General features: G+C 38.7%; 1 protein-coding gene across 1 annotated transcript in view; it reads left to right on the top strand.

The window, feature by feature from the left end:
- CTNNA1 (catenin alpha 1) overlaps nt 1-27472 on the top strand; it is a 177602-nt gene that overhangs the window by 41546 nt on the left and 108584 nt on the right. The window contains exons 4-5 of the mRNA XM_027096196.1: nt 19971-20137; nt 20898-21017. Of these exons, the coding sequence (XP_026951997.1) occupies nt 19971-20137; nt 20898-21017 (287 nt within the window). The remainder of the gene's footprint in view (nt 1-19970; nt 20138-20897; nt 21018-27472) is intronic.

Raw genomic sequence — 27472 nt, 5'->3', positions numbered from 1 at the left:
GGCTTGTCATTTGTTATCCTGCCTTTTCCCCTTGCTATTTTGGTAGATTTTTCATCCTGTTTTCGCTGCTTATTTTTGTGGATATCTCTTTTCGTGTGATCCCGTGATGGCTGTATCTGTTGTTAGAAGTGCTCCCACTCCAATTCCTACCCTTCGTATGTTCCTGAGGACTGTGATTAATTTAAAACTTGTTCATTATTGACCCCTCTTCCTCCGCTCTCACTATTTAATCTGTTTTCTGTTGTTCTTCATTTAACTTGAGCAGGAAAAGCAAAATATAAATTCTAGAAAGTCATTAACTGGTTGGCATCTGGGTGTTTTATGTCTTAAAGTTGTCTGTCTGACTTAAACTGTAAGTCTGTAGGCTGGAGGCTACACTTTCTTTGACTTGGGATGTGTCAGGGATGCTGTCTGCTTCTGGATCACTACCCTTGTGTGAGCATATGCTTTGCAAATACTTGGGTTCTGGTGTAGCCAGCTTGGAAGTGAGGAAAGGAGAATGAAGTTATTAAATTCTAATGTTTCCTGTCATTTTGAAATTGCTTTTTTTTTTTTTAAAAAGTCTATCTTGTTAAACTCACAAAAATAATGACACTGACCAGGATAATAATACTTTTAAGATACAGTGGGTAATATTTCTGCCTTAATATATTTGTACAGTGTAGCTAAGGAAGTTATCTTGGGTATTGAATTTTTGACTTTGGCATGACTTCAACCATGATGTAGAAACGTGGTTGCTACTAGTTAATTTTTTAAGAAAGTGACTCCAAGTTGAAATGCATGTTATGCATTTATTTGAATGTGTAATCAGGAAGTAAGTGCCTCTCTTTGGAGTGTTTTTGAATAGCAGCAGGGCACACTTGAATTAGTAAGGAAGATGAGAACATGAATATGTGTGGTACTCTTTTAATTTTTTAAAAAGATCCATTCTATCTACTAGAAAAAGTAGAAATTTCAAAACTCCTTTTCTTACCCAGAGTGGGTGGGGAAGGGTGTAGATTGAGAGTTTTTCTGGGTGCTCCCTGAACTGATTCAGATGGGCCGACAGTACTTAAATAACATATTAAATGTTTTTTTTTCTGGGTTGATTTTCAAAAACTAAACAGTTTTGTGGATTAAAAATGGCACCCCAGGGAAGTTCTCTTAAAGCATCTGTCAGGAATTCTTTGAATCATTGTCAGTTTTTCTATAGTTATGGAGGTGTCATCTAGGGGTCTGTGGTTTTTGCGAAATATCACCCATTGATGAATGGAAAGGTGAAGGTGGAGAGCATGAAGTGTTTTGTTCATATTCATCTGTATGTCACAGGGTGAGTGAGTTACACCAGATATATTCCACCATTTGGTTCCTTCCCATAAGGACTATGTTATAAAATCTGTTATTCTTTGCAACTATATTGCCAGTTTGTCTTCATCGACAAGTGTGGAAGATGTCTTATTTTGTTACTAGATCATGGAAAATGAATTAAAAAATTTTGGGTGTTGGAGGGAAGGGATTGGGACAGGTTGGGAAATGCATGTTAATCCTTGATTATCTTGAAGTTGGCAAATAACTTTATGAAGACTTGGTCCTGTCAATTTATTATTTTGTAAAAAGAAAGTTGGTGGAATGATAACAAAGAAGTAAGAACAGGTATATCACTTTTTGGTGAGATCTTTTAATCAGATATGTTTAAGAGAAATTGATATAAAGTAGGTTTATCAGTGGAGCTAAAGCAATAAAAAGGTAACTTTCAAGAATTAGGAATCCTGTATTCAAATTCAGGGCTGGATTTCTTTTTGGCTTTCTACTGTGTAAAAAGATGCCCAGCTGTTAAGTACAGGGTGGTTTATAAAAGACTTACCTGTGATGTTGGTTGCTTGCTCTTTTTTTTTTTTTTTCCTTCTTCTTCGTCTGGCTACTCTGGGTAGAACTGAAAACATTCCTTTAACAAAAGTTAATTTTCTGCAGTGAACATGTTTTTGATAGTAAGAGCAAAAGAGAAGTAAAAATCAGCTATAATTTTGTTACCCAGAGATGAAATCAATGGTTAACATTTTGGTCTTGACCCCTCCAGTTTGTTTTTTATGAATATACTCACATGGGTAGCACTATGTTTTGCTCATTTATTTTTTTCACTTAATGGGTCCTGAACATCTTTCACTATCATTAAGTACTTTCCTACGACATAATTTTTAATGGCTGAATAATATCCTCTATAGAGTAATATGATTTAAGAAGGTTATTTTGAACCAGAAAACTAAAGACCTCTCTTTAATATATTTATGACCAGAGTTTTATTCACTTTTCAAAAACTTAAAAAGAGTGTGGTAAATAGGACAGTTTTTATTTTAAAGACTGAAGCCTGTCATTGTTAACAAGGATAGTATGAGATATCTGAGAGAATGAAAAATTTTAGACACTTAAAATCATTTTGAGATAAAGAGATCAAAGTGACTTGACCAAGGTTATCCAGGAAATTAGTGGGAGAGGGGGAATCAGAATTACACATATGGACATGAAATTGATCATGAAATGAATAAATAATTGGAACATGTTTAAGATGATGAATCTTTTAACTCTTCTCCTGGAAGCTTCTGTCATTTTAACACAGGGCTGTGTTTGCTGGTCCTCAAAAGCATATTCAGGTGGATGTCTTAAAATATCTTTTCTTTTGGATCTGGCAGTTGATAACAAACAATATGGTCTTATAAAATGTTCTATTTAAGAAGTGTCTAGTTAGGGTCTGTATAATAGTTGAGCTTCTCCTGCAGCAACTAAACAAAAAAATAATGACAATAAGATTGGGTGTGCAGATGGGCCCCTTATTTTACCAGTTGGCTTTCCCATATTTTGGATAAGCTTCTCAAGATAGCTGATTTTACAAAGCTTTTATTTCATAATGTATGCTAATTTTCCTTTTTCCTTTTTGCAGTGACACTAGTAGCCATGGGATTTTTTTATACCTTTGAAAAAAGAAAATTTGCATATAGACTTTCTTGGAGTGCTTTAAGTTACTCGTTTCTAGGAAAACCTCAGTTTTATGTATCACAGACATGGATTAAGGATATTTTACATTTTAAAATTATTTGAAGACTTTTTTCTTTAAAAAGATATTCATTATAGAAAGTTAAAAAAGAAAACCCACACAAAGAGCAGAAAATAATCACCCATCGGGCTATACAACCTTATGCTATACCACCTCTGTTAATATTTTCGTGTATGTTGGTGTAGTCTCCCCCATGACATAAATACTTTGTGATTTCCATTCTCATTGTGCAGTACAGATTATTGTATATCTGCTATTTAAGGTGGAAATTTAAAAAAAAGGTTTTTTTTCTCATTAATAAAGACACCTGGAGCTGGTAGATTATATAAGTTACAGAAGATAAACCATGTTCCTCTGCTGGGCTGGCCGAGTTCTTGTCTTTTTCTGGACCTAAAGATAGAAAAAGTTCTGGCCAAGGAGCATATTAGAAATATCCTTAGTATTGTTTTTAGGGAAAATATAACTTTGCTCTATATTTTGAGTCTCCTTGGAGAACTTTTGAAGGCTTATAGAGATGTTTCCATAGCTGAATTTCTGAGGACTTGGTGCCCTCTGCTATGGCATTGTGATTAGGAGCCATTTTTAGAGTATGGCATGGGCTTTTGGGGATGGGAAGTTGTAAATAGGATATATGAGGGAGATGACCAGTTTTTAAAAACTTGAAGGAACCTCAGATTGGCATAATTTCTCTCTCTCTTTCTCTCTCTTTTAATTTTAAAAACCAGCTGGAAAAACTAAAGCCCAGCAAGGGGGGAACTAAGTCAAGCTTTGTTTGTAGCTATTATCACAAAAGGACCGGTTTTTACCACTTTCTGCACTATGGAGATGGGAGTGAAGGAGGTGCCTCCTTTACTACTTCATCACTACAAATTAAAAGCCAATTTTTCCTTCATCCTTTGAGAAACTTGCTAGTATGACCTTATTTCTGAAAATATAAGAAATGATTGGTGTGTGAGCAATGACAATGTTCTGAATAGGTTTAAGAATTGGAGAAAGTAGATGAGAAAGTGGAAGAGGCACAGAAGTATTTGTGAGCTTCGTATTTATTACCTCATTTAATTTTCAAAACAGCCCAGTGGGGTGGGGGATGGTATTCTCATTTTACAGAAGAGAAAACAGACTTAGAGCTGAAGCAACCCGAAGTCACACAGCCATCAAATAGCAAAGCTGGGATTCAGACCAGTTCCAATACCTTGTTTGATCTACTCCAGACATTGTTCTGGGAGAAGAGTATATATTCATTAATATTACCTAGCAACATCCTTTGTTTTAAAGGAGTGGCATAATAGAATATCTCATGTTTCCTAGGCTCAAGTTAAAAAAGAAAAAACAATCCTCTCTCTTTTTTTACTTCGTGTGTGTATGTGTGTCTCTCATACACACACACCCACACACACTTTTCAAACCTGTCCTTTACCCGTAACTTTATAAAAAGTTGGATTGCTTTGAAGGGAATTTACTCAAGGTATTTGATGCTTCAGAAGGGCCTTTATCTTGTCCTCTTCTAATGTAGAACGGTGTTTTTTGGTTTATTTTACTTACAGTTGCGATTTGTCCTTGTTTTGAACTCCAGAAGAGCTTAACTTTTATCCCCAGCTTAGTTAGGGGAAAATGCCAGGGGATGGACATGTTGACAGATCTGATTTCATGGCTGATGGAACAGTAGTAGTGGGTTCCAGAAGACACAGTTATATTCTCAGCCTTTACTGCTGATCATGTGACCTTGGACAGACTGCCTGTCTGCCTCAGTTTTCCTAGTTTGCCTTTTTTTGTGTACAGAAAGAGTACTTTTGATAACTCTTACAAGTATGCACTGTAAACTAACTGATAGTTACATTTATCGTTTTTAAAGGTTGATTGATTACCTTATTAAACATCTCAAGTCAGTCTTAAAATATCATGTTCCTTTTATAGAGATGACCATTTAGCAGAAATTTGAGGTCCACCCCCCTTTTTTTTAAAAGTTAATGGATTGGGGCTTCCCTGGTGGTGCAGTGGTTAAGAATCTGACTGCCAGTGCAGGAGACACGGGTTTGAGCCCTGGTCCGGAAAGATCCCACATGCCGCGGAGCAGCTAAGCACATGCGCCACAACTACTGAGCCTGCACTCTAGAGCCCGCAAGCCACAACTGCTGAGCCCGTGTGCCACAACTACTGAAGCCCGCACGCCTAGAGCCTGTGCTCCCAACAAGAGAAGCCACCACAATGAGAAGCCTGCACACCACAACGAAGAGTAGCCCCTGCTCACTGCAGCCGGAGAAAAGCCCGTGTGCAGCAACGAAGACCCAATGCAGCCAAAAATAAAATAAATAAACTAAAATAAATAAATTTATTTTTAAAAAAGCTAATGGCTTATTTACTATTCATAGTTGAGTGGAAAAAATTGTATGTTAAAATTGTATGTTTTACTCCATCACACAGTATGTTTTCTGATGTATTTTTCATTACTAATACCATATGTTAGCCATGAAGTTAAGGGTTTGCCATTATGGTTGTGAGCTAGAAGAGATGAGGGTGGATGTAAATATATGTAATTTACTGTGCTTCTTCCTTTCAGTTCCACTTATCGTTTGACCTGATACTAATTTAGAATGATACCATGCTAGCTGTAGAGGCATGAAACTGTTTAAGAGGAACTTGGGAGGGAGTGAGAATTTGGTAGGAGGGGGTTATGGTATAAAGAGAGATTAGAGTTGGGGATAAATTGGGGGATTATTACAGTGAGGTTAAGTAATTAAATTTAAACTTGTAAGACTTTATGCTTGTGCATTTGAATGTAAGCTAATTATCGAAGAGGTTTGATTCATTTAGATGGGCTATAGCTTTAAGAATGTACGGTAAGTTCATCCTGTTTGGCTTACTCTGGGCCTTTAGTTCTTCCCACAGTTCTTTCGTTTACCTCAGGTTAATTCACTTTTCCATTTCCTGTAGCAGCTGCTTCAGAGTTTCTTCCACCCTCCTCAAACCTTCATTTCCATTACCATCCTGTTCAGTTTTTAGGAGAGCTTCATTTACTGCCTCTGAGAACATAGATTCTCTAGCTATGCTAAACTTCATACTGCCTGGAAGCATCTTGCTACCTCTGCTTTCACTTCTCATCTGAGGGTACAAGAACTCCATGGCTCTCACTTCCTCCTGTGGTCCTGATTATGTGTGTTCCTGTCTGTGATCTAGAATTTTCATTCTTTAGTTATGTGTCTTTGGTGTCTTTTTGCCTCCTTTACCCCCTCAATCTGTCTGTAACTAATTCCCATAGTGATAAAAGATAGTATGGGAATGTAGGCACTATTCTAACCTCTCTCCTGAACATTGGGTTTCATATCCACAGTAAACCTGGGAGGTACATAGAGGCAGTCCTTACTTTGCACTGTTCCAGTATGCACAAATTTGTTACTACAGTTTCATAATACCAGTTCCCCAATAACATGGTTCAAATTTTAGTATATTAACTGAGTGATTGTATACAGTACAGACTTTACTGCTAGCTCTGAAGTGTACAAATCACTACATAAATAACAGGTCTGCATCACGATCACTGACCAATCATGTCTCTTCTTTCAAGGTCTGTTAGTGATTGATTGGTCACTGCAACTATTCAGTTCATGCAAAGTGTGTAGTTGTGTTGCCTCCTTGTCTCTCAGTGATAAACCCACGTGAGCCATTTTATAAGAAGAGATCATTGAAAGAGGGAATTTGCTAACAAAGATGAAAGTACAGCAAAGAAAGAAAAAGTGATAAATCCAAGTTACAGAAGAAATAGCTGACTGGAAATGTTGACACTGCTGCTGTTTAAGAGACTTTAGATATGCAGTCAGAGGAACTTAGTGAAGGCAAACTTACTGACATGAATGAGAAAAGTAGTTGTGATGGAAAGGATAATGATGTCCAAGAGAAAGTGATGTCATCAAAACCTTCACATTAAAGGAACTCTTGGAGAGAGTTCATAACATTGAAAGTGCAAAGGAAATGTTGGAAACTGATCCAGACTTAGAAAAAAATAGGATAATTGTGAAGGGATAAAAAAGGTACTCTGTATCATGTTGAAAAAGGTAAGCATTGTTCAGAAACTACTTTTGAGTAGTTTTCTTACAAGGAAATAAAACATTTTCATTCTCAGTGTTATTATCATAATGTTTTAAGTTACGTATTAAATAAATATTAGTTGTACTATTTTTGTTTAATTTCCCTGTATATTTATAATCAATAGTAAGGAGCTTTTAACCTGTTGACAAAAAATTTTAAAGGTCACAAGACAATTGTAATTTTTCCCATTGATGATTAAGATCACATTGCATTGTTTCAGTTTGTGTGATCATTTTTACAGACCAGCACTACTGTGCAAAGTAAGGATTACCTGTATTATTTGTTGTACAGCTGTGGAAACTGACCTGTGTAGTGGTGAAGCTACAGTTTCTGTCTGATTTTAAGTTCATGATCATACTCTCTTCCATTATACTGCTAATCCTACAAAAAATAAAAACAAAAAACAAAAGAATTTTCTTTAGTAGGCCCTTGACTTTTCTTCTTAGTAGCAGACCAAATTCTTGAAAGAGCAGTTTTATTTCTAACTTGTTCTGTTATCCTTGAAATCTGGCTTTTGCACCTACCACAGAATCATTCTTCATTACCTCCATGCCAGCCACACTGGCTCTCTTGGTCTTCCAAGATCATTTTAGTGTGCATCTGCCCTAGGGTCTTTGACTTGGTGTTCCCTCTGCTTGGAATGTTGCCTTGAGTTAGCCACATTGCTCCTGTGCTGCCTTTTTCAAGACTTTCCTCAAGTGGTACCTTTTCAGTGAGGCCTGCCTTGATCCCCATATTTTAAATTGTATCTTATATCCCCACTCTCCCTGTCCTTCTTTCTGTCACTCTCCCTCCATAATTGATTTATTTATTACGTTTATTATCTTTTCCTCTCATTAAAATATAAGCTCCCTGGAGCCAGAAATTTTTGTCTGGTTAATTTCTATCCCAAGTGTTTAGAATAGCGCCTGGCTCATTGAAGGCACTCAGTAACACTTGCTGAAAGAAGGTATGGATGCCCTTGAGGGTCATTGGTGAACAGATTTGAATACTCAGGAAACGCAATGAAGATCTTTTCTCTGTCTTCTCATCTTGTTTTACCTAATAGTAATAATTTCTACCAACCCTATATTGTCTCCTAATGCAAGGTAATAAAGTAGGCCTCTTATTAGTTGACCCTCACAGCAAGTTATTCTCTAAGCATTACAGAAGAGGAAACAGGCTATGGAGTCCAGTCACATAGTAAGTGGAAAAGTCAAAACTCAAGCTTACCTCCAACTCCAAGGTGTGTGCATTTTCAGGTCACTGCATTTGATACTCTTATTTATCTTTTTATTTTCTGAGTCATAATAATTCACATACCGTAATATTTACCATTTTAAGGCATACAATTCAGTGGTTTCTAGTATATTTACAAGGTTGTACAGCCATCACCGCTATGTAATTCCAGAACATTTTCATTACCCTAGAAAGAATCCTCATACCTATTAGCAGTTAGTAGTCCTCACTCTTCCCTTCTGCCCCAGCCCCTAGCAACTGTTTATCTAGTTTCTATCTTTGGATTTACCTATTGTGAACATTTCATATAAGTGGAGTAATACAATATATGGCTTTTTGTGGCTGGCTGCTTTCACTTAGCATAATGCTTTGAGGGTTCATCCATGTTGTAGCATGTACTTTATTCCTTTTTATGGCTAAATATTTCATTATATGGATATACCACATTTTATTTATCCATTCATTAATTGATGTTTGGATTGTTTCCATATTTCAACTATTATGAATAGAGCTTCATGTATATGTTTTTGTGTAGACACTTGTTTTCAGTTCTCTTGGGTATATACCTAGGAGTAGAATTGATGGGTCATATGGTAACTCTACATTTAATCTTTTGAGGAACTGCTAGACTGTTTTCCAAAGTGGCTGTACCATTTTATATTCCCACCAATTGGCTATGAGAGTTCCAGATTCCCCATATCCTCACCAACATTTGTTGTTATTTGTCTTTTTTATTATAACTATCCTAGTATAAGGATAGTTTTATTTTAACATATCTTAGGTCTCAAGAAATATTTAGTGATATTCTTTTTATTGCCTTCATTCTTTTTTATTCTTATTAGTCATCCATTTTATACACATCAGTGTATACATGTCAATCCCAATCTCCCAAATCATCACACCACCACCCACACCCCCCGCCACTTTCCCCTCCTGGTGTCCATACATTTGTTCTCTACATCTGTGTCTCAATTTCTGCCCTGCAAACTGGTTCATCTGTACCATTTTTCTAGGTTCCACATACATGCGTTAATATATGATTTTTGTTTTTCTCTTTCTGACTTACTTCACTCTGTATGACAGTCTCTAGATCCATCCATGTCTCTACAAATGACCCAATTTCGTTCCTTTTTATGGCTGAGTAATATTCCGTTGTATATGTACCACATCTTCTTTATCCATTCATCTGTCGATGGGCATTTAGGGTGCTCCCATGACCTGGCTATTGTAAGTAGTGCTGCAGTGAACATTGGGGTGGATGTGTCTTTTTGAATTATGGTTTTCTCTGGGTATATGCCCAGTAGTGGGATTGCTGGGTCATATGGTAATTCTATTTTTACTTTTTAAAGGAACCTCCATACTGTTCTCCATAGTGGCTGTATCAATTTACATTCCCACCAACAGTGCAAGAGGGTTCCCTTTTCTCCGCACCCTCTCCAGCATTTGTTGTTTGTAGATTTTCTGATAATGCCCATTCTAACAGGTGTGAGGTGATACCTCATTGTAGTTTTGATTTTCATTCTCTAATAATTAGTGATGTTGAGCAGCTTTTCATGTGCTTCTTGGCCATCTGTATGTCTTCTTTAGAGAAATGTCTATTTAAGGTCTTCTGCCCATTTTTGGATTGGGTTGTTTTTTTAATATTGAGCTGCATGAGCTGTTTATATATTTTGGAGATTAATCCTTTGTCGATTCGTTTGCAAATATTTTCTCCAGTTCTGAGGGGTGTCTTTTCGTCTAGTTTATGGTTTCCTTTGCTGTGCAGAAGCTTTTAAGTTTCATTAGGTCCCATTTGTTTATTTTGATTTCCATTACTCTAGGAGGTGGATCAAAAAAGATCTTGCTGTGATTTATGTCAAAGAGTGTTCTTCCTATGTTTTCCTCTGAGAGTTTTATAGTGTCCGGTCTTACTTTAGGTCTTGAATTCATTTTGAGTTTATTTTTGTGTATGGTGTTAGGGAGTGTTCTAATTTCATAATTTTACATGTAGCTGTCCAGTTTTCCCAGCACCACTTATTGAAGAGCCTGTCTTTTCTCCATTGTATATCCTTGTCTCCTTTGTCATGGATTAGTTGGCCATAGGTGTGTGGGTTTATCTCTGGGCTTTCTATCTTGTTCTATTGATCTATATTTCTGTTTTTGTGCCAGTACCACATTGTCTTGATTACTGTAGTTTTGTAGTATAATCTGAAGTCAGGGAGTCTGATTCCTCCAGCTCCGCTTTTTTCCCTCAAGACTGCTTTGGGTGTTCGGGGTCTTTTGTGTCTCCATACAAATTTTAAGATTTTTTGTTCTAGTTCCCGTAAAAAATGCCATTGGTAATTTGATAAGGATTGCATTGAATCTGTAGATTGCTTTGGGTAGTATAGTCATTTTCACAATATTGATTCTTCCAATCCAAGAACATGGTATATCTCTCCATCTGTTGGTATCATCTTTAATTTCTTTCGTCAGTGTCTTATAGTTTTCTGCATACAGGTCTTTTGTTTCCCTAGGTAGGTTTATTCCTAGGTATTCTTTCTGTTGCAGTGGTAGATGGAAGTGTTTCCTTAATTTCTCTTTCAGATTTTTCATCATTAGTATATAGGAATGCAAGAGATTTCTGTGCATTAATTTTGTACCCTGCAGCTTTATCAAATTCATTGATTAGCTCTAGTAGTTTTCTGATGGCATCTTTAGGATTCTCTATGTATAGTATCATGTCATCTGCAAACAGTGACAGTTTTACTTCTTCTTTTCCAATTTGTATTCTTTTTATTTGTTTTTCTTCTCTGATTGCCATGGCTAGGACTTCCAAAACTATGTTGAATAATAGAGGTGAGAGTGGACATCCTTGTCTTGTTCCTGATCTTAGAGGAAATGCTTTCAGTTTTTCACCATTGAGAATGTTTGCTGTGGGTTTGTCGTATATGGCCTTTATTATGTTGAAGTACGTTCCCTCTTATGCCCACTTTGTGGAGAGTTTTTATCATAAATGGGTGTTGAATTTTCTCAGAAGTGTTTTCTGCAGCTCTTGAGAAGACCATATGGTTTTTTTTTTTTTTTTTTTTTTTTTTTTTTTTTGCAGTACGCGGGCCTCTCACTGTTGTGGCCTCTCCCGTTGCGGAGCGCAGGCTCAGCGACCATGGCTCACGGGCCCAGCCGCTCCGCGGCATGTGGGATCTTCCCGGACCTGGGCACGAACCCATGTCCCCTGCATTGGCAGGCGGACTCTCAACCACTGCGCCACCAGGGAAGCCCGATCACATGGTTTTTATTCTTCAGTTTGTTAATATGGTGTATCACATTAATTGATTTGCATATATTGAAGAATCCTTGCATCTCTGGGATAAATCCCACTTGATCATGGTGTATGATCCTTTTAATATATTGTTGGATTCTGTTTGCTAGTATTTGTTGAGGATTTTTGCATCTATATTCATCAGTGATATTGGTCTGTAATTATCTTTTTTTGTAGTATCTTTGTCTGGTTTTGGTATCAGGGTGATGGTGGCCTCATAGAATGAGTTTGGAAGTGTTCCTTCCTCTACAATTTTTTCTGAGGAGTTTGAGAAGGATGGGTGTTAGCTCTTCTCTAAATGTTTGATAGCATTTACCTGTGAAGCCATCTGGTCCTGGACTTTTGTTTGTTGGAAGATTTTTAATCACAGTTTCAATTTCAGTGCTTGTGATTGGTCTGTTCATATTTTCTATTTCTTCCTGGTTCAGTCTTGGAAGGTTATACCTTTCTAAGAATTTGTCCATTTCTTCCAGGTTGTCCATTTTATTGGCATAGAGTTGCTTGTGGTAGTCTCTTAGGATACTTTGTATTTCTGCGGTGTCTGTTGTAACTTCTCCTTTTTCATTTCTTATTTTCGTGATTTGAGTCCTCTCCCTATTTTTCTTGATGAGTCTGGCTAATGGTTTATCAATTTTGTTTATCTTCTCAAAGAACCAGCTTTTGGTTTTATTGATCTTTGCTGTTGTTTTCTTTGCTTCTATTTCATTTATTTCTGCTCTGATCTTTATGATTTCTTTCCTTCTGCTAACTTTGGGTTTTGTTTGTTCTTTTTCTAGTTCCTTTAGGTGTAAGGTTAGATTGTTTATTTGAGATATTTCTTGTTTGTTGAGGTAGGCTTGTATAGTTATAAACTTCCCTCTTAGAACTGCTTTTGCTGCATCCCATAGGTTTTGGATCATCGTGTTTTCATTATCATTTGTCTGTCAGTATTTCTTGATTTCCTCTTTGATTTCTTCAGTGATCTCTTGGCTGTTTAGTAACATATTGTTTAGCCTCCATGTGTTTGTGTTTTTTACGTTTTTTTCCCTGTAATTGATTTCTAATACGATAGCGTTGCGGTCAGAAAAGATGCTTCATGTGATTTCAGTTTTCTTAAATTTACCGAGGCTTGATTTGTGACCCAAGATGTGATCTATCCTGGAGAATGTTCTGTGTGCACTTGAGAAGAAAGTGTAATCTGCTGTTTTTGGATGGAATGTCCTATAAATATCAATTAAATTTGTCTGGTCTATTGTGTCATTTAAAGCTTGTGTTTCCTTATTAATTTTCTGTTTGATCTGTCCATTGGTGTAAGTGAGGTGTTAAGGTCCCCCACTATTATTGTGTTACTGTCAATTTCCTCTTTTATAGCTTTTAGCAGTTGCCTTATGTATTGAGGTGCACCTGTGTTGGGTGCATATATGTTTATAATTGTTATATGTTCTTCTTGGATTGATCCCTTGATCATTATGTTGTGTCCTTCCTTGTCTCTTGTACCATTCTTTATTTTAAAGTCTATTTTATCTGATATGAGTATTGCTACTCCAGCTTTCTTTTGATTTCCATTTGCATGGAATATCTTTTTCCATCCCCTCACTTTCAGTCTGTATGTGTCCCTAGGTCTGAAGTGGGTCTTTTGTAGACAGCATATATATAGGTCTTGTTTTTGTATCTATTCAGCAAGCCTTTGTCTTTTGGTGGAGCATTGAATCCATTCACGTTTAAGGTAATTATCGATATGTATGTTCCTATGACCATTTTCTTAATTGTTTTGGGTTTGTTTTTGTAGGTCCTTTTCTTCTCTTGTGTTTCCCACTTAGAGAAGTTCCTTTAGCATTTGTTGTAGAGCTGGTTTGGTGTTGCTGAATTCTCTTAACTTTTGCTTGTCTGTAAAAGCTTTTGATTGCTCCATGGAATGTGAATGAGATCATTGCCGGGTAGAATAATCTTGGTTGTAGGTTCTTCCCTTTCATCACTTTAAGTATATCATGCCACTCCCTCTGGCTTGTAGAGTTTCTGCTGAGAAATCAGCTGTTAACCTTATGGGAGTTTCCTTGTATGTTATATTTCCCTTGCTGCTTTCAGTAATCTTTCTTTGTCTTTAATTTTTGTCCATTTGATTACTATGTGTCTCGGTGTGTTTCTCCTTGGGTTTATCCTGTATGGGACCCCCTGCGGTTCCTGGACTTGGGTGGCTATTTCCTTTCCCGTGTTAGGAAAGTTTTCGACTATAATCTCTTCAAATATTTTCTCAGGTCCTTTTTCTCTCTCTTCTCCTCCTGGGACCCCTATAATGCGAATGTTGTTGTGTTTAATGTTGTCCCAGAGGTTTCTTAGTCTGTCTTCATTTCTTTTCATTATTTCTTCTTTCTTCTGTTCCGCAGCAGTGAATTCCACCATTCTGTCTTCCAGGTCACTTATCCGTACTTCTGCCTCAGTTGTTCTGCTATTGATTCCTTCTAGTGTAGTTTTCATTTCAATTATTGTATTGTTCATCTCTGTTTGTTTGTTCTTTAATTCTTCTAGGTCTTTGTTAAACATTTCTTGCATCTTCTTGATCTTTGCCTCCATTCTTTTTCCAGGGTCCTGGATCATCGTCACCGTCATTATTCTGAATTCTTTTTCTGGAAGGTTGCCTATCTCCACTTCATTTAGTTGTTTTTTTGGGGTTTTATCTTGTTCCTTCATCTGGTATGTAGCCCTCTGCCTTTTCATCTTGTCTGTCTTTCTGTGAATGTGGCTTTTGTTCCACAGGCTGCAGGATTGTAGTTCCTGCTTCTGCTTTCTGCCTTCTGGTGGATGAGGCTATCTAAGAGGCGTGCAAGTTTCCTGATGGGAGGGACTGGTGGTGGGTAGAGCTGGGTGTTGCTCTGGTGGGCAGAGCTCAGTAAAACTTTAATGCACTTGACTGCTGATGGGTGGGCCTGGGTTCCCTCCCTGTTGGTTGTTTGGCCTGAGGCAACCCAACACTGGAGCCTACCTGGGCTCTTTGGTGTGGCTAATGGCAGACTCTGGGAGGGCTCACACCAAGGAGTACTCCCCAGAACTTCTGCTGCCAGTGTCCTTGTCCTCACGGTGAGATGGAGTCACCGCCCCCACCTCTGCAGGAGACCGTCCCACACTAGCAGGTAGGTCTGGTTCAGACTCCCCTGGGGTCACTGCTCCTTCCCCTGGGTCCTTATATGCACACTACTTTGTGTGTGCCCTCCAAGAGTGGAGCCTCTGTTTTCCGCAGTCCTGTCGAAGTCCTGCAGTCAAATCCTGCTAGCCTTCAAAGTCTGATTCTCTAGGAATTTCTCCTCCCGTGGCTGGACCCCCTGGTTTGGAAGCCTGACATGGGGCTCAGAACCTTCACTCCAGTGGGTGGACTTCTGTGGTATAAGTGTTTTCCAGTGTGTGAGTCACCCACCCAGCAGTTATGGGATTTGATTTCATTGTGATTGCGCCCCTCCTACCGACTCATTGTGGCTTCTCCTTTGTCTTTGAATGTGGGGTATCTTGTTTGGTGAGTTCCAGTGTCTTCCTTTCAATGATTGTTCAGTTAGTTGTGATTCTGGTGTTCTCACAAGAGGGAGTGAGAGCACGTTCTTCTGTTCCTCCATCTTGAACCAATCTCCTTGCCTTCATTCTTGAATGATTATATTTAGTGATTTTGATATGCATTGTCCTTACAGCAAATGAGGTTGGGCATCTTTTCATGTGCTTATTAGCCATTTATGTATCTTCTTTGGAGAGGTGTGGTATAATTCCTTTGCCTATTTTAAATTGGATTATTTGTCTTTTTATTGTTGATTTTAAGACTTCTTTATATAATGTGGATAGTGGATCCTTATCAGATATATGGTTTTCAAAAATTTTCTCCCATTCTGTGGGTCTTTTCATTTTCTTGATAGTGTCCTTAGAAGCACAAAAATTTAAAATTTTGATGATGTCCAGTTTTTATCTTTTTTCTTTATATATGACACTTTAGTTGTCTTAGCTAAGAAACCATTGCCTAATCAGAGTTCTTGAAAACTTTATCAATGTTTTCTTCTGTTTTATAATTGTAGCTCTTACATTTGGTTTTGATTTATTTTGAAAGTATATGGCATGAGGTAGGGGTCCAACTTCATTGTTTTTCGTGTGGATATTCAGTTGTCCCAGTACTATTTGTTAAAAACACTGTTTTCAAAAAAAAAAAAAAAAACACTGTTTTCCCCCTATTGAATGGTCTTGGCAGCCTTGTTGAAAATTAATTTACTGTATTTCTGGATTCTCAATTCTATTCCAGTGATTTATATGTATATATTTGATTTTGTTGACCACTTTCCTTTGCAAATGCTTATCTTCTTGTTTTAGACAGTTTGTCATCTTGGGTCTCTTTGTTTCTCTTGTCACAGAGTCTTCTTTCCCTTACTCCTAAAGCCACAGTCTCAAGGGCTGCAGCTTTTTTAAAAAAAATCTTCCCCAGTTCATGTGCATACATGTAGTATGCCCTGGCTTTCCTCTCCGTCTCAGAACAGCTGTACCTTGAATCCTTTAAGTAGTCTTCCACCATGCTTTCTTTTCCCTTACTTTTTTTTTTTTTTTTTTTTTAGCCGTGCCACCCAGCTTGTGGGATCTTAGTTCCCCAACCAGGGATTGAACCCGGGCCCTTGACAGTGAAAGTGTGGAGTCCTTAACCACTGGACTGCCAGGGAATTCCCTCCTTCCCTCTTAATAATCAAAGGTTATCATATCATTTGACCCCTGCATTTATAATTTACTACTGTTCTTTCCTGGGCTCTTACTGTGGCTTTCTGACCCATATTACTGGCCAGATTTATTATATATGCTTTTGTTAGGTTGACCTTGACTTCCCTTTTTGGCTCAGGGATTCTTGTTTGTACTCTGTTTGTCCATGGCCTTTCTACCCATCATCATATCCACCCCCCGATCATCTGATGCTTCTATACACATCCTTTACTTCCAAGTTAGACTAGAGAACTCAAACATGCCTTTTTATTGTATACCCAGCTTGTTAAGTGGTTCTAAGAACATAGGCATTAAGCATTACAAATCCTGTCTTTCTCATTTACTATTAGGTGAAATAGTAACTAACTTAATCAAGTTAAGTTAGTTACTGTTAAGTTAGTTAACTTGCCTAAGCTTTAGTTATCGCTTTTGTAAAGAAGGGCTAATACCACCTACTTTCTAGGTGGTTCATAGGATTAAATAAAATAAGTGTAGTGCCATGGAGTGGGCATTCAATAAATGTTAGATATTACTATGTTGTTGTTCCCTTTGCTTGAGGTGCCAGCTCCCTTAACTCTACTGTCCCAAGTTCTTCCTATCCTTTGGGGGTAGAGTCCATTTCAGAGGACCATGTCTTCAATAAAACTGTTGTTGGCATTTCACTTATACCCCAAACTGGTTGTTTAGTGCTTCCTTTTTTGACCCTATGCTACTCTGTGCCTTTCTTAAAGCTCGTATGTTAAAAATGCCACATAATTTCTGTATGATCACTTTCTTCTTCTCTGGTTTATAAACCATTTGAAAGCAGAGGTAAGTCTTGCTCAGCTTCTTATCCGTGGCACTGGATTTATTTGTGTAATATGCTCTCAATAAATAGGTGGAATTCTTTTTATTGTATAAGGCCAATATTTCTTATTTAATATCCCTTGCTTAAAATTAATATTAGGCAAATGTCTTTTTCTGCAAGGCTTTAGGGACAACTTCTTACATGAGTAACTAACTTTTCCTGATATATTCCCATAGCACCTTGTCCACAGTGCTATTGTAATTTTTGACTGCATTGTAATATTCCCTAATTTGTAGGCCCTTTGAGTACAGGCGCCTTGTCTTAATCAGCTTTTAATTGTTTGCTTGTCTGTCTTACCCCCTCCATAGAGCTCCATGAGGACATGGACTGTTTCTTGAGCACTATATCGCTGCCCTTTAATGTATAGTGGGTGCTCAAATATTTGTTGAATAGATAAATGAATGGCTGAGCTCTGTCTTTTTAAGTACCATAAAATAACATTTTTGTTAAGTATCCACGTAATTGTCATATGTCTGTATCTTAGATCCAGGAAAACTTTTAACCATGAACTTCTTCATTGTGAGTTATTTCTGACCTGACAAATACGCAGAGCTTGTCTTTGCTCTTAATACTATATTGTGCTTCTTAGCCTAATTAATACATGAATCTGAGGGTGAATTTAACTTTTTCCCCCTAATCTCACATTCTGCAACTAAATTTGATAGCTAGGAGAAATTTGGTAGGTCTCTTCAGAAGTAGCTAGGCTTCTAGGACTTCCCTGGTGGCACAGTGGTTAAGAATCCACCTGCCAATGCAGGGGACACAGGTTCGATCCCTGATCCGGGAAGATCCCACATGCCATGGAGCAGCTAAGCCTGTGCACCACAACTACTGAGCCTGCACTCTAGAGCCCGCGAGCCACAACTACTGAAGCCTGTGTGCCTAGAGCCAGTGCTCCACAACAAGAGAAGCCAGCGCAGTGAGAAGCCCGCACACCGCAACGAAGAGTAGCCTCCCATTTGCCACAACTAAAGAAAGCCTGCACACAGCAACGAAGATCCAATGTAGCCCAAAATAAATAAATTAAAAAAAAAAGAAGTAGCTAGGCTTCTTGATAGTGCACTTTTTTTACATTGTGGAAGAGATGAGAGAGTGAATAGCCTTTAGGCTTTAATCTGAAGTGGACATGTTCAGCCAAGGGAGGGAGTAATTTTCCAGGAATCCAAAGATAGTCACCATAGAGGCACTGTCGGTATAACTTGTGGAACAGACACAACCCTGGCCCTACAGTTGCTTTCAGCTATAAGAAAAGAGAAACGATAGGCACCTTAAATGATTGTTATTAGAAACAGATAACAAAAAAGTATAAGTTATTTTACAAGTTTCTAGGAAATGTTATAAGTAACTTCTTAGCATTGTTGAAGCTGGGATTGTATAAGTTGGATATTCCTAATAACTATAGTAAAATGTATGTTTTTAGCCTAATTTTTAAAATTATGGATATAATACCTGTTATAGAAAATGTTTTCACAAGTACAGAATAATGTAAAGAGTCAGATTGTAACCTAATATAACTATTATTTGTCTTTTTAAAAAAAATTATTTTATTTTTTTTGGCTGCATCGGGTCTTAGTTGCCGCACGCGGGATCTTCGTTGAGGCATGCGGATCTTTCTTTGCGGCCCATGGGCTTCTCTCAAGTTGTGGTGTGTGGGTTTTCTCTCTCTGGTTGTGGCATGCGGGCTCCAGGGCACTTGGACTCTGTGGTTTGTGGCACTTGGGCTCTCTTGTTGAGGCGCTTGAGTTCAATAGTTGTGGCACATGGGCTCAGTTGCCCCACGGCATGTGGGATCTCAGTTCCCCGACCAGGGATCAAACCTGCGTCCCCTGCATTGGAAGGCGGATTCTTTACCCCTGGACCACCAGGGAAGTCCCTATTTGTCTTTTTTTTTTTGGCCGTACGCGGGCCTCCCGCTGTCGCGGCCTCTCCCTGTGCGGAGCACAGGTTCCGGACGCGCAGGCCCAGCGGCCATGGCTCATGGGCCCAGCCGCTTCGCGGCACACAGGATCCTCCCGGACCGGGACGCGAACCCGCATCCCCGCGTCCCCCGCATCGGCAGACGGACTCTCAACCACTGCGCCACCAGGGAAGCCCCCTGTTTGTCTTTTGACTCCAGTCTTTTCTGTATTTTTTAAACACAGATTACATACATTTATCATTTCATCTTTTATTTTTTCTGCTTAAGGTTTCATCATAAGCTTTAACATTTTTTCCCATATATGTGTTAATATTTGCATAATAGTCAATTGTAGGCTTTACCATAATTTACTTAACTAGATGCTTGGTTGAGCATTTGAGCTGTTGAAAGTGTTTTGCTATGAGGAAAATGAATGAGTCAGTGACTGAACATACCAGTGAGTTTCTGTTTGAGCTGTATGCATTAGGTAGTTGTGATGGTTAATGAAGTATGATGGTCCTACATAATGGTTGCTGTGTTTCTGTATCATTTTGTGGATGTGAGGGTAGATTGCATTAGATCCATTTTTTTCTCCCATTCAAATCTTGAATTTTTTTTTTTTCCATTAGGATACATATAATGGTCCTTCTTGGAAAGGAGTATTATTAGATCAATGGAAAGAAGTATTTTTAAGGCTCTTGATACATTAGTGCTAAATCACTTTCTAGATATTGTGCTTTTACCAGGGATGTATGAAGGTGCTTTTTCTTAGGGACAGCTAGAAAACAAAACAACAAAAATAAAAATCCTTAAACTAAATTCTGCACATGAAATATACAAAGTTTGAATTATTTTTATTTTTTTAAAATGTAGACCAGTTATTTGGTTCATTCTGCTGAGTTTGTTTTTCTATTCTGTAAAACAGGTGATTTGATGAAGAGTGCTGCCGGAGAGTTTGCAGATGATCCCTGCTCTTCCGTGAAGCGTGGCAACATGGTTCGGGCAGCTCGAGCTTTGCTCTCTGCTGTTACCCGGCTGCTTATTTTGGCTGACATGGCAGATGTCTACAAATTACTTGTTCAGCTGAAAGTTGTAAGTATAGGCCTGTGTCTGTAATTTGTTCTATCACAGCGAGGCTGCTGCTGGCCATACTTAGTTCAACATTTCTTAGGGTTTGGTTTGGTTTTTTTTTTTTTTTTTTTTTTTTTTTTTGTGGTACGCAGGCCTCTCACTGTTGTGGCCTCTCCCGTTGCGGAGCACAGGCTCCGGACGCGCAGGCTCAGTGGCCATGGCTCACGGGCCCAGTGGCATGTGGGATCTTCCCGGACCGGGGCACGAACCCGTGTCCCCTGCATCGGCAGGCAGACTCTCAACCACTGCGCCACCAGGGAAGCCCTGGTTTGGTTTTGAACTTGGTTTACCTAAATGGACCAGGAATGTTTTTAATTTCCACTCACTCCTCTGTTCCAAGTGAACATCATACTGGCTCTGCTGTGAACCTGTGTTGTCTTTGTTCTAATAAAGAATTTGCAGAAAAGGTTTTGTTTCGACTCCTTCCCTTTTTGTGGTAGTGATTAAACATTTCCTTGTACCAGTAGAGTTCCAGAGTTGAGAAATCAAGATATGTTAAATTGTATCCTTTTAGATGGAAGTCACAATAATGCTGTCCTTCCCCACCTCCCATAAAACTCCCATGTAGTAGCTGCTCAAATGTTTGAGGGCCATGTAAATTGAAGAGGAAGTTTGGATTGCTACGTGAGTAGCTGTCGAAAGGAATAAAAAATTCTAGATCTTCTTTATGTACAGACTTGTATTGTTGAGAATTTTTCTTTTGGGGGTGTGTGTTTTATAGGTAGAAGATGGTATCTTGAAACTGAGGAATGCTGGCAATGAACAGGACTTGGGAATACAATATAAGGCCCTGAAACCTGAAGTGGATAAGCTGAACATTATGGCAGCCAAAAGACAACAGGTACAACCATGATTTGGGGATACATTTAAGTTGTTTATATTATTACCTAGTGGGAAAAATCGATTTTACCTAAGTTTTCAAAAGGTACCAATATCTCCCTCTGCTAATATAGTTCCATTAAAATATTTAGTTTATGATGTGTCCTTTCAGTATTGTTAATAAAGTTAGTATTGAGTTGTATTCATGTTTTGCTCCTATTTTGATTCCTGTGAAAATTTTACTTTAGGTAGCTTAGCAGTTTGTGATAGTGTCTGGAGAAGTGATAGGCTTTTGTTCTCTGTGTTCAAGGATGAACTTGAGTTGGTGGTGGAGTTTAATTCAAACTTTTAAAAACCTTAAACTAGTCAAAACATTGGAATTACTTCTATACCAGAAAGTACCTCCCCCTCCATATTTTATAACTTTTAAAGTGTTTCTTACCATTCAAGTAGTTTTCATAGTGTTAGGAATTTGTGTTGTGTGGTATGTGGATCAGTGTTCTTATTTTTCCAGCCTTTGCTAGCCCTTTGGCATTTTGCTGTTGGGGTGCTTGAAGTCTTCCCTGTGCCCTTCCTGGATGCTGTGTGTTAGATGTGTGTTCCTTAGGGGGGATGCATGTGTCACCATCCAGCTCTTATAATTTCCATAGTCCTGATCAAGCTTGTGCTATTCTTATTTTTAAAGAGCGCTGAGTAGATGAATTCTTTTTCTTTTTAATAAATTAATTAATTTTTGGCTGCGTTGGGTCTTCATTGCTGCGTGCGGGCTTTCTCTAGTTGCGGCGAGCAGGGGCTACTCTTCGTTGTGGTGCTCGGGCTTCTTTTGTTGCGGAGCACGGGCTCTAGGTGCATGGGCTTCAGTAGTTGTGCCACGCAGGCTCAGTAGTTGTGGCTCACGGGCTTAGTTGCTCTGCAGCATGTGGGATCTTCCTGGACCAGGGCTCGAACCCGTGTCCCCTGCATTGGCAGGCGGATTCTTAACCATTGCGCCACCAGGGAAGTCCCGAATTCTTATTATTGTTAGCCAATACCTGTATTGGTTAAAATATTTTATGCTGCAGTTTACAGAAAACCCAGCTCCAAAACTGCTTGAACATTGAGGGGTTTATATTCTCACTAATTAGAAGCGCCAAGTTAGGTTAAGTGACTTCAGGGTTGTTAAATTTAAAGGCTTTGCAATATCATCAAGCATTCAGTTTCTTGACATTTTCCAGCATTTACCATCTTCAGTGTGCCTGGCACTGGATGGCTGTAGAAGCTCTAGGTATGACATTTGCACGCATCAATATGTCCAGTGAGAAAAAAAGACTGTTTCTTCCATATGTCTCTCGTTATAAGCAAATGATCTAGAAGCCTCTAACAGATTCGCCCTAAATATGGATTGTATAACATACCCATTCCTTACTAATCATTGGTAAGAGGAAAGCAGTTAACTCTATCTGACTCAGAGTAATGAAGATCTGCCTTCTTGTCTGTGACAGTGGTAGCCTTCCTGAGAATAGAACTCTGACAGGCATGAGGAACATGGGGGTCAATACTGTAAATGTCCAATATATGACAGCCTCAGCTTTGGAGACTTCAGCTTTCATTTGGTTACATTTACATTAGTATAAAATTCTACCCCACAGGGTTGAGAGAATTAAAGAATGTGTGTGAAGTATTTAATATAGTGCCAGACACTCAGTAGGCCCTCAGCAGTGGGCAGTTGGTGAATAGTAGTTATTGCTCATATTTTAAGCTGTAAGGTGTGATCAGACTGAATCTGTACATATGACACCCTGGTTTTACATTTCCAGTACTTAATATTACACTTGATAATATAGCTAGATTTGTTGTATTGCCTGAGTAATTTAGTTAGTATAGGCTCAGTGTGCTTTTATCATTTGTCCTTGTGTTGGCTTATGTTTCCATCACATAAATCACAAGTAGGTTTTTCTTTTTGAATTCTACAGGTTCTTATTACGTGTCCATTTTATACATATTGGTGTATATATGTCAATCCCAATCTCCCAATTCATCACACCCCCCCCACTCCGCCCCGCCACTTCCCCCCTTTGGTGTCCATACATTTGTTCTCTACATCTGTGTCTCTATTTCTGCCCTGCAAACTGGTTCATCTGTACCATTTTTCTAGGTTCCACATATATGTGTTAATATATATTTGTTTTTCTCTTTCTGACTTACTTCACTCTGTATGACAGTCTCTAGATCCATCTACGTCTCTACAAATGACCCAATTTCGTTCCTTTTTATGGCTGAGTAATATTCCATTGTATATGTGTACCACATCTTCTTTATTCATTCGTCTGTCGATGGGCATCTAGGTTGTTTCCATGACCTGGCTCTTGTAAATAGTGCTGCAATGAACTTTGGGGTGCATGTGTCTTTTTGAATTATGGTTTTCTCTGGGTATATGCCCAGTAGTGGGATTGCTGGGTCATATGGTAATTCCATTTTTAGTTTTTTAAGGAGCGTCCATAATGTTCTCCATAGTGGCTGTATCAATTTACATTCCCACCAATAGTGCAAGAGAGTTTTTTTCTTTTTGCTGGGGCTGACTGATCCGAAGAAGAACTTGTTGTATGATAGTATGGTAATTTTATAAATATGGCAAGCTGGCCAAATTATGTTCACAATTTATTTTACTTAACATTCTTGATATAAGTTCTCTTTTGAATATGTGAAATGAATGTTAGTTATATTTAAAAAATAAAGTTTGGTGAATAGTCTTACTGTCTTAAAACCTAGTCTGATTTTGACTTATGAAGACTTACTATTTTTTATTTTTGCGGTATGCGGGCCTCTCACTGTTGTGGCCTCTCCCGTTGCGGAGCACAGGCTCCGGACGCGCAGGCTCAGCAGCCATGGCTCACGGGCCCAGCCACATGGCGGCATGTGCGATCTTCCCGGACCGGGGCACGAACCCGTGTCCCCTGCATCGGCAGGCGGACTCTCAACCACTGCGCCACCAGAGAAGCCCCAAGACTTAATATTATTTGAGGAAAGTGAGAACATTTAGACTGACACTACTGCATATCTTTGCAAAATGGTGGAATAAGTAAATTGATGATGTTCTTGAGATAAACACAATAATAGTCCAGAATTTTGTATGCTACTGGAGAAACTTACTGGAAAGTAATGGTGCCTGAGTTTTAATTCTGTGTGCCATGAATCCATGAAGAGTTCCTTCATAATCCCTGGTGTATTTAAAAAAAAAAAAAAAAGTAGTGAATTTCAAACATTTCCCAAATAAGATGTCATAAAAATCTTGAAATTATTAGTTAACATGCCAGATGATCTTCTGTTAGCACCTCCATGTCTGTTTTCTGACCTTGGTCACCCTGCTCTCTGCCCCAGGGACCTGACCTGTCTGGACTGCATCCAGGGGCTTCTTTGCTCTCTGGCTTCTGATTGGGTTGGCCACTGGGAGCGCTATTAGGAGATCAGAGGACAGTGAGGATAGGGTTTTATCCCTCCCTGCTGGTTGCCCTGGGTTGCTAAAAGTCATAGCCTCTCTTGGGTGGTATTCTCCCCACACCTCACTTCCTGGGTTCTGGTAACTGCTGCCTCGTTTTGTCTCTTTGGGCCTAAGTGCCCTAATAGCCTGTGGTTTTCCTGAACTTTGCCCATACCTTTTGTAGCATAGTCCCTAAACCATCTTTGAATTGCCCAGCTTGATTTTACCATCTGTTTTCTGTGGGTATCTTTTTTTTTAAAATTAATTAATTAATTAATTTGTTTGCCTGCGTTGGGTCTTAGTTGCGGCACTTGGGCTCTCTAGTTGTGGTGCATAGACTTAGTTGCCCCGCGACATGTGGGATCTTCGTTCCCAGACCAGGGATTGAACGCGCGTCCCCTGCATTGGAAGGTGGATTCTTAACCATTGGAACCACCAGGGAAGTCCCTCTGCTGGTATCTTGAGTGATATGTTTTAAAGTTTGTCTTGGGTTTGTAGTATGTCATGGTCATTTATAGTTTTCCTTGGACCTAATTCTTTAACCTTTAGCCTTAGCCTCCTACAGTAGAATTTGTTGAATAGGCTGGCTGTGGGTGCCTGTGTGCCTTCTGATCATAAAGTGACTTTTTATAGGGCCTGGGCCTTGGTGTATATTTCTATAAACTAGTGCTGTTTTTGGGAATTAAACTCAACTCATTTTATCCTAAAGTACCAGCCTGGTGGAAATTTCATGCTCCCTTTTAGATACTGCCCATTGGCCTCCTTCAGTTACTGGTCACAATTTTGCACATGTGTTTTCTGGCAGAATTCCTCTACTGCTGTATGCTTAGTACTCTGGACTGTTTTCACCTTTGACCTTTCCTTCTCTTCCCGGGTTTGGTGTATAATAATTTACCTCCTCATCAAGCCTTTTATATTTGCAGGCAGCCCTAGTCTAGAAAAAGGGTGTTTCCTCAAGAGCAGTATTTGGATGTGATGTGTGTACTTGGATGCTTTAGCCTCCCTTGTACCATTTAAGCAACAGCCACCCAGTGAGGAAATGTTGAACCTTATGAGATATACAGGCACTCTGGGATTTACCTATTTGTCTCTAAGGTTTTTCTGGAACATGGCGTGGGGGTGAGGATGTTGCTGAAAATAATAATGAATAACTTTAAAAAGGTGTTTACTATGTGCTAAACACTGTTACAGTTCCTTGATAAACACGAATTTGTTTAATTTTTACAAAAACAGTATAAGGTAGATCCTATAATTGATCAGATATTAGTTTTTATACGTGAAGGAACTGTATGTAGCATAGAGAGGTTAAGTAATTTGGCATGGACATTCATCTAGTAAGTGGTGGAGCCAGGTTTTGAACCTAGGCTTGTCTGGCTCCAGAGGACAGGGATTTTGTTTAAACTGCTACTATAATCCCTAATGCCTAGAACATTGCCTGGATACAATAGTGTTCAATAAATATTTGTTTAACTAAAGAGAGAATAACCCATTTTGCTGTACTGCAGATCCATCCTGGAATGGGATTCTGTGTGTGACCATAATCTGTTACTTTCTTGGGCTAGAATATTATTTGCTGACTAGAAGTTTTGAATTTCTATTAGGCTGCAGGCTCTTATTTGACTGTAAGGGTGAAATAGATGGCAGAGGTAAGGATCTGCCAGAATCCACCCTGGTTCCTGTGAAGAGGACTACCTCTGCCTTACATTTTCAATTCTGCCTCCCCAGTATGCTAAAGATGGAATACTTTGATGTTTACAATCTACCCACCCAGGTACATGAGTTTGTTGAAATAGGTTTGGTAAAAATGTTGTGCTTCTTACCTAGTCTGTGAACTCTTTCATGATTATTTTTCTGAAAGCCTGAACAGACAAATTGGTAATGGATAGTACTGCCACTGTTTTATGTGTAAATCACCTGTACCGGATGGGTTTGACCATGGACCATTTCTTTAAGTATAGTCATTTGAATCCAAGAGAAGACATCTGATCAAAAGTATCTGTGGGGACTTCCCTAGCTGTCCAGTGGTTAAGACTCTGTGGGGGGGTCACGGAGTTCGATCCCTGGTTGGGGAACTAAGATTCTGTATGCTGCGCGGTGTGGCCAAAAAAAAAGTATCTATGGCTACAGTTTTATATTGTTAAGAGGGACATGAGAGGAAACTTTCACTTGAATTTCCAGGTCTTGGTTAGAAAGTGTTATGGATTGCTTAGAATTTAGCTTCTGTTTCTTGGTCACTGCATGTGATAGTTGGTCCGAATTATGTTGAAAGGGGTCATTTCCACTTTATGTTTTCTGTTTGTTCCTGAGTCTGTTTGAAATATAACTGGATTGGTCAGATTAGTGAATCATGAAGGCTGAAGTAGACCAAGGAACTCTATAATTTTCTAAGTAATCTATTACACTGCTTAATAGCTCACTTTTTTTCACTAATCTGGGTTACTTATCAGGACTATATATCTTGAAAAGAATTCTTATGATTGATCATTATTATAGTAAGTCGTGCTGCCTTGTGATAATGTCTATTTTCCTATCTTAACAAAACCTAGTTTCTTTGTCCTATGGCAAAAGCAATTCTAAAGAGAGAAAATAGAACACCTTAGCAGTTAGGACAAACGATGGTGGCTGTCATTTTCATCATAGATTAAAATATATCCCCCGTACTTGTGAAAGAAGTCTATCAAAGATACATTGTGATGAGGGCAAGACATTTAGAAAATGCCACACAGAACATGTACACTAGCTGTTTACGCATGATGGTGAGCCCTAGACCTTTGTCATAGTTGAAATGATCGTCGACTCTCTAAATCCATGGGGTCCTATTTCTGAGTATTGAACCTGATGTAGTCTTTGGAAAGGTAGGAGTTTATCATACCAGGCCAGGCAGCGGCTTTAGGAAAGTCAGATGTTGAATAGTAATTTTGGCACCTATTATAACTTTAGGTGACCACAAGTGTCTTTGCTAACCTTTACAAGAGGCTGTACTGATATCTAGGTTATAGATACTTAGGAAGAATGCCAAA

Source organism: Aethalodelphis obliquidens, unplaced genomic scaffold, assembly GCF_003676395.1.
Source record: "Aethalodelphis obliquidens isolate GAN/ISIS:26980383/991018 unplaced genomic scaffold, ASM367639v1 scaffold4, whole genome shotgun sequence".
In the NCBI taxonomy this organism is placed as follows: Eukaryota; Metazoa; Chordata; class Mammalia; order Artiodactyla; family Delphinidae; genus Aethalodelphis; species Aethalodelphis obliquidens.
Note: the sequence above shows the minus strand (reverse complement) of the source record. Positions and strands in the feature narration are given on the sequence as shown.